The 12,625-nt window shown below is 34.8% G+C and overlaps 1 protein-coding gene across 1 annotated transcript; it reads right to left on the minus strand.

The window, feature by feature from the left end:
- Positions 1–9,098: 9,098 nt before the first annotated feature.
- zgc:162730 (uncharacterized protein LOC564559 homolog) lies at positions 9,099–10,983 on the minus strand. The gene is made up of 2 exons (XM_056473999.1): positions 10,874–10,983; positions 9,099–10,766 (listed from the first exon to the last, which is right to left on the minus strand). The coding sequence occupies exons 1-2, from the start codon at positions 10,904–10,906 to the stop codon at positions 9,855–9,857; spliced, it is 945 nt and encodes a 314-aa protein (XP_056329974.1). The 5' UTR covers positions 10,907–10,983; the 3' UTR covers positions 9,099–9,854.
- Positions 10,984–12,625: the final 1,642 nt, after the last annotated feature.

The raw sequence follows: 12,625 nt of genomic DNA on the forward strand, positions 1-12,625 counted from the left end.
ATAAACAAACGAGCAGAACAAAAGGAATGAACAAACTGAATGAATGAACAAACGGAACAAAAGAACAAACTGAATGAACGTAAGGAATGGAAGGAATTGAACAAACAAACAGAATGAACAAATTGAAAGAAGAAATGGAACGAATGGATGGAATGAATGAACAGAACAAACAAATGAAATGAAAGGAATGAACGGAACGAACAAACTGAATGAATAAACAAACAGAATGAACAAACAAACGCAACGAACAAACAGAACAAATGAATGGAACAAACAAATGAAATGAACAAACAGAAAGAAAAAAACAGAACAAACGAACTAAACAAAGAAACACAACGAACAAACGAATGAAAAGAATGAACTGAGCAAATGGAGCGAATAAACAAACGGAAAGAACAAATGGAACAAACGGAACAAATGAACGAACGAACAGACAAACGAACAAACAAACAAACAAACAAACGAACAAACGGTTTGGCATTTAACACATTTTACAATATGCTGTTTTTTTCCATGAGCTTAAAGTACAATAAAAAATTAGTTGAAAAAAATCCACTATTTTACTTTTAGCTACGCTCTAGCTATGTGTCCGACAAAGCTGCTGTTGTCTCTCTTGGTTATTGTTTTGGTGCTGAGGGATTGAGACGCATTGACCAATGACCATCATATGGTGTAGCTCAAAAGGTGTACTCATTTATTCTGAGCACTATATATTATACATAACAAATGTAATTAACAAAATTACATAAAAAATGCAGTCAACTTATTTGTATTGAACACAAACTAAATATTCATGGTATCCCACTTGATTTTTGGCAGTAAGTCATTTTCATGGTAATGTGATAAGGCGAGCATAAAATCTATGTTCTGATGGAACATTAACAGAATTCTGTGGTAAGTTTTTTCACTATATTTATTCATTGAACACAAACGTATTGCAACAAGCTGGTTAAAGATTAGACATCTCCGATCTAGACTGTTACTGACCCAATGCATTGTGATGTGTCTTGAAACAGGTTCGTAAACAGGTGAAAGGTTAAAGTGCTTTATAAAACACTATATGGTCTGTTAAACATTGATAGAACGGGGAAGTTACCAGAAACAAATTCAATCATGAGTTTTGTTTTGAATAATGGCTTACGCATTTATAGTCTGAGTTAAATGGTTATAGCTGATACTCTCAGTTTAGGAATTATGTATTTCAAAGGTTTCAGTCACTTTTCAGACTGAGTAGGAGGACATTAACAAAACACAGACCTCATATGTTTGTTGCTGTAGTAACAGCATGTTTTTTTTTTGTTCTACTTCCTTATTTTGTTGTGGCTTGTCAGACCTGCATATTGAAATTAATTTCACTTCACATCTTTTACATATAAAGTGTAGAGGTCAAACAAGAACAGTTTTTGGTGCAGTACATTTCCACATGAAAAAAATACTAGTGTTGTTTAGCCATACTACACTAATGTGTATTATATTGTTTATATTATAGTATTTACAACTTTTTGTTAATGAATGCTACAGCATACTGCAATATTAACAATAGTGAACTGATAAAATGCAATAAATACTGTAGTATACTGCAGTATTTCCTAAAGTAAGTTACAACATACTCTAAATGTAGAAAACTACAGTATTGGGTAATTTGTTTGTTACGGTAATTGTTGTATTACCACGGCAACTATAGCATTACCACAACATATTAAATCCTTTTATATAACATGGGTAAAAACACTACTATAATAAAGTACTATAACATTTTTCAAATAAGTTAGAATGTGTCCTGTTATGTATTTATTTTTTAATATAGGGACTAATTATACTACCAGAAGACCATTCTGTAAAAAATTACAGTATTGGGTAATTTGTCTATATTACTATCTGTTTGTTAAGTGTATCGTCATGCGAAGTGGCTTCCAGGTGAGTGTCATATCAAACTGTATAGGGAGGCTCATCAAATGGTAATAATAAACGTTTACAAAGTGATTTAATGCTTTCGCAAATCACTATTGCGATATATATATATATATATATATATATATATATATATATATATATATATATATATATATATATATATATATATATATATTTATATATATCCAGGGGCGTTGCTAGGCATAAAGCTCTACTAGGGCATGGCACCCCTAAAAAACTATAATAATATAAAATATTTATATACTAAATATATATTTATATATATATTTATGTTTTTTTTAAACAAAATTTTTCATTATAAATAAATTTAAGTATTATTGTTATTGTACAATTATTATTCTACATAAATAACAGAAATTAATCCAAAATGTAACTGGGAAAACAAGGTAAAGACAACAACTGGAGTGATGCTAAGATCATTTGAGAAATCTTTTGTATGAATAATAATTTAATTTTAATGAAATTCTATAGACAATTCTGTATAATACAAAAAATATGTTTTATAGAATTATTAGTTGTCTTAGACCTCTCTGACTCGTCATCCCACATTTTTACTATATACAAAAAAATCTATCAGGAGGCTGATTGATTATTTAAACTTTAGTTTTGACGACTTGCAAAACTCACTACGTGTTGCCACCTCTGCATAAAAGGCTGTTACATTAGTTTCACAACGCATGAGCGGCGCGTGAGCAGCAAATACTTTTTTCGGTGTGCATGTTCACAACCGGGACTCGCACCGCGAGAAGATCACGTCAGGGTCCTGCAGGAGCAGCGCATGAGGCGCGCGGGGATGGTTTTCAGCGCACATATGCGTCAGTTTGCGTTTTGATTAAACTACACTGCTTTCACCAGCGTCGGTTCGGTTGCACTTAGAGAATGACGTCTTTATTCCGGGATTACCACTCTAATAAATACATTTGCATATGAAGTAAATCATATCTCAAAGCTTTTACTGGGGCACTGGCGATTTTTACTGGGGCACGTGCCCCAGTAAATTGGGTCTAGCAACTCCCTGTCTATATCCATTCCTATCCGTTGGCCAGAAAGTGTTTAATTTTTTTTATATTGTTAAAATATTGGTGTCTGTGATGCAGCAAGTTCAGAGACTGTTGTGTACACCATGCTTTTATTTAAAATTCACTTTAATGTGTGATATGACTAAAAAGTGTTCATAAACGAATATTTTCTCAATTTAAATGAGAATTATTTAATTCACGTATCACCGATACATTACGAATTAACAAGTGGATAGTTGTTGTATTGCCATGGCAAAAATACCACCAGTGTAGAGGAAAGTTACTTTAGAAAGTAATGCATTACAAAATTAATTTACTCCCCATAAAATAACTAGTTGCGTTACTTAGTTACTCTTTAAGGTAAGTAATCCATTACATTACTTTTGAGTTACTTTTGTGTCACTTTTTCTGACCTGGCTGATCACTGTCCAGATAATCCTCTTTTCCTTTTCCATGTGTTCAAAATTAAGAGAATATTTCTATCACAGAAATGTAAGGCCTTCCTTTCTGCCTGTTCCTGCATTCTCTCATTGTGTGTGGGATTTAACGTAACTACATAATTATTTCAATTCAGCAACTTATTTTTAAAAGTGAATTACTCATTCAAACATTCATTTTCTTTTCAGTTTAGTTCCTTTATTAATCTGGGGTCGCCACACTGGAATGAACCACCGACTTATCCAGCATATGCTTTACGCAGCGGATGCCCTTCCAGCTGCAACCCATCACTGGGAAATATCCATACACACCCATTCACACACATAGACTACGGAAAATTTAGCTTAATAGACTATGGACGATTTAGCTTGTCTTTGGACTTGTGGGGAAAAGCAGAGCACCCAGAGGAAAACCACGCAAACATGGGGAGAACAAGCAAACTCCTCACAGAATGTGATACTGACCCAGCCGAGGCTCGAACCAGCGGCCTCCTTGCTGTGAGGCGATTGTGCTACCCACTGCACCACTGTGCTGCCAATAGCGAATTTAAAAAACTAAAAAAGTAACTCACATTACTTTTTTTAAAGTAACTCAAATATTATTACTTAATTTTGAAAAATAATCCGTTACTTTACTTAGTTACTTGTTACTTAGAAAAGTAATATTATTACCTATCTTGTGTTACTTGTAATGCATTACCCCCAACACTGATTACCACAGCAGATTAAGTACTTTACTATAGTATGGTTAAAAACATTAAAGTATTTACTACTATAAATGATAATAATAATAATAATAATTCCTTACATTTATATAGCACTTTTCTGGGATCTCAAAGTGCTTTACACATTGGGGGGAATCTTCTCATCCACCACCAGTGTTTAGCATCCACCTGGATAACGCGATGGCAGCCATATTGCGCCAGACCACACACCACACACCAGCTGATTGGTGGAGAGGAGACAGCATGATGAAGCCAATTTTGATATGGGGGTGGTTAGGAAGCCATGATGGACAGAGAGCAGTGGACAAATTTGGCCAGAATGCTAGAGTTAAACCCGTACTCATTTCAGAATAACCTGGCCTAGGCTATTTTAATATCTAAAAATAAAGCATCACAAACGACAATTCTATCAGCACGAACAAATTAATATATTTTAGAATATCATACATGTGGGGTGGCTGGTGATGTCATTATCTTTAATTCAATATTCAATATTTTAATAATAGAAGCAGCACTAATGAAACTTTCATTGGTACAATCCAGCACAAATGAAACACACAAACAAGACTATTTTGGTAAATATGGAGCAACTGGGGTCGAGAGACCTCTGAATGATCTAATATTAATTTTAGGCCTATAAATAAAATTTTTTTGAGCACAAATGAGCACAAATTGTGAGCAAACGAAAATACACACAAACAAATGACACCAGTTTGGTGCAATTTAGAGGAAATGAAGTGGAAAGTGACGTCACTGGTACCGAAATATTTCACTTATATCTAAACGAGGAAAACAAATACAGTGTTGGTTTTAACGGCACAAACCTGCACAAACGGCCTGTGCTGATTTGAAGTCATTTGAGCAACATGGGGTGGAAAGTGACGTCAGATGGTCAAAAAAATAATGCTAAATATCTCAGAACGCAAACCAGCACAAACGTAGCACAAACGAAAGGCAAAGTTTTAGGGATTATTTGTTTTTATGGTGTGCCAAATTCACGGAGGAAGTGAAGACGCTGTAAAAGTCCTGTTATTGCAGAATATCGCACGGCTATGGGCCAATCAGATTTGAGAACCAGACAGAATTGTTGTATAAACCTAAACAGACAACATTAAAGCTCTTTTTCATTTTTGATTCATGAACACTCTTAAAGGTTCTCTAAGGTTGGCATCGCTGGTTCCATGAACAATGGAACAAAATGGTTTTCAGTGCACTTAAGTATTGACGTAAACTTTGCTTAAATGGCTTCACTGTGAAAAACTAATTAGGAGAACTATTTTGGAGCCTTTATTTTAAGAGTGACTGCTAGTGTTTAAAGCAACCCGTTTAAAAAGCTGTTTAATGTGTGTCCTTTTTGTAACAATAAACTTCCTCATCAAAACCACTGACTATTTGGGGAAGTGTGTGCTTTCAGGGTTTCCATATATATATATATATATATATATATATATATATATATATATATATATATATATATATATATATATATATATATATATATATATATATATATATATATATATATATATACTTTATCAGCAGCAACTCTGAAGAAGCTGAAAAACAACTTATGTTTGTTTGCTAGACAATGCATTGTATTCACTTGAGACTCAACAGTGAGCATTTAATTCGTGTTTGCACCTTTGTAAGGTCGTGCATATGAGTCACATATGATTAAAAACAACTGCGATGCAAACCTGTCGATCAAATTCAACACTTTAATTAAACTCCTTTTTATAATTAGCAGGGTGTACATCCTGAGCTGGTAAAATAAGCTTCTTTTTTAGCCAGAAGCATTAGTAAACAGTGAGGTAATCGCAAGTCACTCAGTGTTATTGCGATTTTCATGGTTGTGCTTTATAACAGCTGCCACTGTTTGCTGTGTCAAGCGTCCTGAAGCGCACTGAAAAGAAGAGCGAGGCTGAAGACGGCCCATTTGTGTGTTCGTCTGGTTATTTGCTTTTACTGGACGGCCACTGTAGTTATGGTTACACATCCTGTGTGTGTTCTGGCATAGAAAGACGTTCGCACAGAAATGGACTATAAAGTTCATTTAACTCTTAAATGTGACAATGGCTTCTACAGCGCAAATACCAGCCCTAGTAAGTAGCAGAGAGCTGTGTCAGATGGAATGGTAAAGAAATTTTTTTTCCTTGTCGATTTGATCAGATTTTCCTGTGGCGTTTGGTGGGGCCCACACTTCCTCTTTTGGGGCCAAAATGTGACATGTGATATCACAAAGTGCCATCTTCCCACACCTCACACCGTTGTGTTTATTTTGAGTTTAAGCAAAGTGTGTGCGTGTATATGTATATTAGAGTGTAGACAAATTTAAAGTGTGAGATTTAGATGTGAACTGTTGCACTATTAGGGTGGATTAGAGAGGTGGGGTCTTTTTACACACAAGCCACTTATACAGTTTTAAAATAGATTTTTTTAAATGAAGTGAGGACAGTTTGTCTCCATTTATTTTACTATGGCCTAAATATGCATAGTTTAAGCTTATTTTTAACCACATGTTTGATCATGTGTATGCACGAATACTAATATCACCAAATGACAAATATGAGATGTTTTAGGTTGGCTGTATCTTGTAATTCACAGATGTTTTTTTTATATATTTATGCTTTCAATTGCATTATGTGACCTTGATCTCAGGTCTGTCAACTGTTAATGTGTCAAATTTAACTTTACAGTCCAACAATGTGACTTTTGTTGACATTTCCCGTTCTTTTGAAACAATATTTTGTATAATAGAAAATACAGGGAGAAATTATTTTAATAAATAAACTGGTTTTAATTACTGGTTTTGAAATATAGTAGGAACATGAGTGATTGTTTTCCGTGTGGAATTATTACAAATAATAAAATAGCCACTTGTACAGTTTTAAAACATATGTTTAAATAAAGTGAGGACAGTGAGGATATGTCTCCATATATTTTACTATGGCCTGAATATGCATTGTTTAAGCTTATTTTAACCACGTTGGATCATGTGTATGCACAAATACTAATATCACAAATGTGATATTTTTTACAATTACAAAACCTAAAAGGTTGACCGTTTTTTGGGATTTACAGGTGTTTTCCATATATTTATACTTTCAATTGCATTGTGACCTTGATCTCAGATCTGTCCACTGTTAATGTGTAAAATTTTACTTTACAGTCTAACAATGTGACTTTTGTTGACATTTTAGTACTTTTGAAACAATATATTGTAATACAAAATAGAGAGAGAAATCATTTTAATAAATAACCTGGTTTTAATGACTGGTTTTGAAATTTACTAGATACATGAGTGAATTTTTCAATGTGGAATTATTCCAAACACTATGAATAATAAACTAGCCACTTAAACAGTTTTAAAACATATATTTTTAATTGAAGTGAGGACAGTTTGTCTTCATGTATTTTATTATGGCCTAAATATGCATTGTTTTCGCTTATTTTATGACTAAACAACTAAATTAAAAAAGTTGACAGTATCTTGTAATTCACAGGTGCTTTCAATTGTATTATGGGACCTTTATCTCAGGTCTGTTAACTTTATAATGTGACTTTTGTTGACATTTCCAGTATATTTAAAAACAATATCTTGTATGATACAAATTATAGGCTGAAATACATACTGAAAATAGCAGAATCAGTACAGGCTGCTCTCCAACCAAGACAATACATTGTTACAAACTACTGAAAATGTCAAGAAAAGTCACTTTGTAAAATTTTTAAACATCAAAAATTGTTGGAGCAAAGATTAAAAAAGCACAACAAATAGAAAAACGGCCTTAAATCACAAACAACATATTTACAAATTATAAAATGGCTAACATAATATATATAATATATTATTAGCCCCCCTCTTTATTTTTTCCCCCATTTGAGTTTAATGGAGAGAAGATTTTTTCAACACATTTCTAAACATAATAGTTTTAATAACTCATTTCTAATAACTGATTTATCTTTGCCATTAAGACAGTAAATAATATTGTACTAGATATTTTTCAAGTCACTTCTATACAGCTTTAAGTGGCATTTAAAGGCTTAACTAGGTTAATTAGGTTAACTAGGCAGGTTAGGATTTTTAGACAAGTTATTGTATAATGATGGTTTGTTCTGTAGTCTATCGAAAAAATATATAGCTTAAAGAGGCTAATAATTTTGACCTTAAAATGTAATCAAATAAGACTTTCTCCAGAAGAAAAAAAATTATCAGACATACTGTGAAAATTTCCTTGCTCTGTTAAACATCATTTAGGAACTATTTAAAAAAGAAAAGAAAAATTCAAAGGGGGCTAATAATTCTGACTTCAACTGTATAATCAGATTTTGACAGGTTGCTGCTATATGGCCTGTGAATTAATCTGTGGTTGCAATGTGTTTTTAGTAAAGCTGCTTTTGAAACAATATATATATATATTTTCTGAGAGACTGTGCAAATTATTTTGTTATTTGATTCAGGTGTCACAAAAACCTGATGCTAGTATATCGGGATGCCTTTATAATCAGTTTGCACTGGTTTATGGGGAGGCTTTGGTCAGTAAAGATGATGAAATGATTAATGCTTTGATATAAATATGGCAATGAGTTTTAAAGTATGAGTTCCTAATTCTTTATAACTTTCAACATAAGATGCCTTATGTAAGGCATGACGATGTAATGCTGGATAAGATCTTGCTGCACTCTGTTAAACTGGCCAACTCACAGATCAGCGTCATTTATGACACAGGACAGATTTTAATCTCTACAGACAGCTATCAGTTGCTTCAGACATTGTTTTGTAGATACAGGTCAGATCTCAGTGTTGTTGTATTAAATACCTCGGCGTTTACACCAAAGATGATCTTAATCCTGGTATTTACAAAACAGGATTACTTTTTTTGGAAAGTGATGAAGTGATTTTTGAAATGTAAACATGATGTGAGGACAACTGTAATCTGGTGCTTTTATGGTGACACTGAAATAGAAAACACAGCGTTCAATTGATTTTCAAAATTTGCATTTATTACATTGCTCAGTTGGATCCAATCCATCACACTGTGTCCACACTCCTTGGATTTTCTCCATGGCACATGTTGATAAATAAGTAAAAAAATTCATTAAAAACTTCAATAAATACTAAATAAATATATTAGTTAGGTCTATACAATTACAAAAACATTGCAAATGAAGCAAACTACCATATAGAAATACTGTACTGTTACAGTCCCTGATAAAGACCAAGATTCCTTAAGTAAGGACCCGACCAGGGGGGTCAAAACAGTTCTTGTCCAATAAATAGGTTTGTTTCTAACAGGTACCTAACATCATAATGCTTTGGTTGCTACATAAACATTCTCCCAGTATAGATTTGTAAAGTGCATTCTTTGTGAGTGAATGTATGGTCATTTGTCTCAAGTTTGTCACATTGTTGGTTGATATAAATGATACATATATGATTATTATATATGCATTTTCTGACACAAGCTCTGCTTGTGCCATTATAGCATAGGTTATGATCTCTTGGTTAAGGCACTTGACTGCAGCGCTTACTGCCAAACAACGCAAGAAAAGCAAATGGAAGACAATATCACAGAAAATAATAATAGGTATACACCCTTATAAAAACAATGCCTTCACACGCTTCGGATGGCAGTTTGATATCAAAATATTCGGATTTAGCAAGTATATAACAATAATAAAAGTAATAAATTAACAGAATTAAGACTCGTTTGCACGTCTGGAAACGAATAAAGTCCTTAGTCAGACACAGACATTCGAGCGAAAACGGAGAGGCGCTTCCCGCTCGAGCCGTCGAAAGTGGGAGACTCGGAGCCGCTGGAGCTGCCGGTGCTGCTGTAACTCTCGCGATCCGACAGAGAGTCCTCCGAGGAGAAGCGCTGCAGAGGGGCTTTCTTCAGCTCTTCCTTCATGTACAGCCCGCCGCCGGACACCGGGAAATTATTTCCGTGTCCGCAGACACATCGTGACCGAGGCTCCGACGCGAAGAGCGCGCTGTTGTGGATATCTCCGCTACTGTGTCCACTGAAAGAGAACATGTCGCGGGTGGAGTCGCTGAAGACCGGGGACAAGATGTCCTCAGGGGGAGGCGAGACCGAGGGTGCCCGGGTGAAGCTCAGGGACTCGTATGAGCTCGGAGGGGAGCTGCTGCGGGTGAAGCCGGCGAAACTGACGCTTTGGCGCAGCTGCCGCGGGTTCTGCTCGGACAGAGAACTCTTCTCCTCGTGAATGAAGTGACAGCGGCTTCCGTACGGACAGTATCCAAACTGGTAGAAAGTGCGACAGGCTTGTGTTTTGTATTTGGGGTGGCGGTAAAGACCTCGCAGCTCACTTTCTCCGTGAGCGAACTGACATTTGGCACCGTATTTGCAGCTGCCGTGCTCCTGAAAGCTTCGGCACAGCTCGGTCTTGTACCGGTTTGAGGGAAGGGTTGCCAGGGGAGGAAATCCGGGTGGTGGGGGCACGTCGTGGGGCTTCATCTTGCTAAAGCTGTCGTTCAGACTCATGGATCGGTCTGCTTTGATGGGGAACTGGGGTTTGCTGGGTGCTCGGTCGCTCCAGCTGTCTACCGGCCAACAATCGTCGATGAGCCGATCAGACGAGCTGGATAGGTGTGGAAACGAGTCATCTAAACCCAGATTGTAGAAGTTCTGTTAAAGAAAAAAACAAGCATGAACATCATTTCATCCTTCAGCAGCACCCAAATAAACAGCACCTTGATAAACACACAAACACAAGCAAACTGATCTGAACTTACGCGCATAAGACTTTCGCCAAAGGTGTCGGACATACTGAAGTGTTTTTTGTGAAGGAATGTTGTCGTCAGAAGTTGTGATATAGCCCGGTAGCGCTGTGCTGGTTTCGAGATACAGAGCTCTTTATATACTCTCAGCCGTGGAGTGGGCCGGCTTACGGATTCCCGTACGCCGCTCCCACCACCGACGTTGCAGGCCGACTTATTTTTAGCCGGTGGCAAAAAAAAAAAAAAAAAAAAAAACATGTTTCAGTTTCACCGACAGGCAAAACAAGAGAGTACTGTGATTAATTTACAGTAACCTGTCGCGATAACTGCTCCGACAGTTCCCCATCACCTGAGAGCGATACTGTTTATGTTTTCATTTCCAGAGTTTTTTCAGGTCTCAATATATATATATATAAATTCATAAGAGTAACAGCATTAGTAACATTTAATTTCATTCTTATATTTCATTTATATCTATCTATCTATCTATCTATCTATCTATCTATCTATCTATCTATCTATCTATCTATCTATCTATCTATCTAATGTGTCTTTATATTTAGTAGCTATAAAAAACTTGAAACTGTACATTGAATTTTATCACAAAACAACCCAATTTTAGTAGATTACCACGTCTGGGTTTTATTTGCAGTAAGGCAATGTAAAGGTGACTTTATCCATTACGTAACTGTATCAGGATGTTATGAATGTAACTTTATGTGGTTTAGTTCTTTTATACAATAATAAAAGTGTCTCATCAGTCGCACTGCAGACTGAGGCGGCCTGGTTTCATTTTTGATGTACGAGTCTGACTCATGTTGTATGAAGCTTCACGATTGCCACTTGTGGCCGTGGGGAGAACTGCTCAAAACCAAAAAAAAAAAAAAAAAAAGATACAGTTCACTGAACTTTTGTAAAAAACAAAAGTAGCATTAGGGGGAAGTTGTCAAAACCTGCCATGATCAATCAACTATATAAGGAATTATTATTATTTAATGAAATACAGCAGTTCACTGCTTTAGAAAATTAAAAAATGATACTTACAGGTGAAGTCAGAATTATTAGCCACCCCCCCGAATTATTATTATTACTTTATTTCCCCCCCCCCAATTTCTGTTTAACGGAGAGAAGATTTTTTCAACACATTTCTAAACATAATAGATTTATTTTATCTTTGCCATAATGACAGTAAATAATATTTGATTAGATATTTTTCAAGACATTTCTATTCAGCTTAAAGTGACATTTAAAGGCTTAACTAGGTTAATTAGGTTAACTATGCAGGTTAGGGTAATTAGGCAAGTTATTGTATAACGATGGTTTGTTCTGTAGACTATCATAAAAAAATACTTAAAGGGGCTAATAATTTTGACCTTAAAATGTTTTTAAAAAATTTTTAAACAGCTTTTATTCTAGCCGAAATAAAACAAATAAAACTTTCTCCAGATTAAAAAATATTATCAGCCATACTGTGAAAATTTTCTTGCTCTGTTAAACATCATTTGGGAAATATTTAAAAAAGAAAAAAAATCAAAGGGAGGCTAATAATTCTGACTTCAGCTGTATCTTTAACTTAAAACTAAAGTAAAATAACAAATAACATTTAAATCATGTTTAAAAATGTAAAAACCGAAAAGAATATATTGATATCTTTAAAACAACAGCATAGTACATTTACAGATGCACATAAATAAACAAACTAACAGTATGTATTAGGAGTATACTGTACTGCACAGGCCAAAAATAAATGATTAGTATAGAAAATAG

Source organism: Danio aesculapii, chromosome 15 (assembly GCF_903798145.1).
Source record: "Danio aesculapii chromosome 15, fDanAes4.1, whole genome shotgun sequence".
NCBI lineage: Eukaryota > Metazoa > Chordata > Actinopteri > Cypriniformes > Danionidae > Danio > Danio aesculapii.

Bases quoted from the DNA above. Each gene is read 5' to 3' on its own strand.
- zgc:162730 (XM_056473999.1), bottom strand. From the start codon at position 10,906: ATGTCCGACACCTTTGGCGAAAGTCTTATGCGC. The intron at 10,767-10,873 runs GTAAGTTCAGAT...TTTCTTTAACAG, and splicing joins TTGGCGAAAGTCTTATGCGC to AACTTCTACAATCTGGGTTT.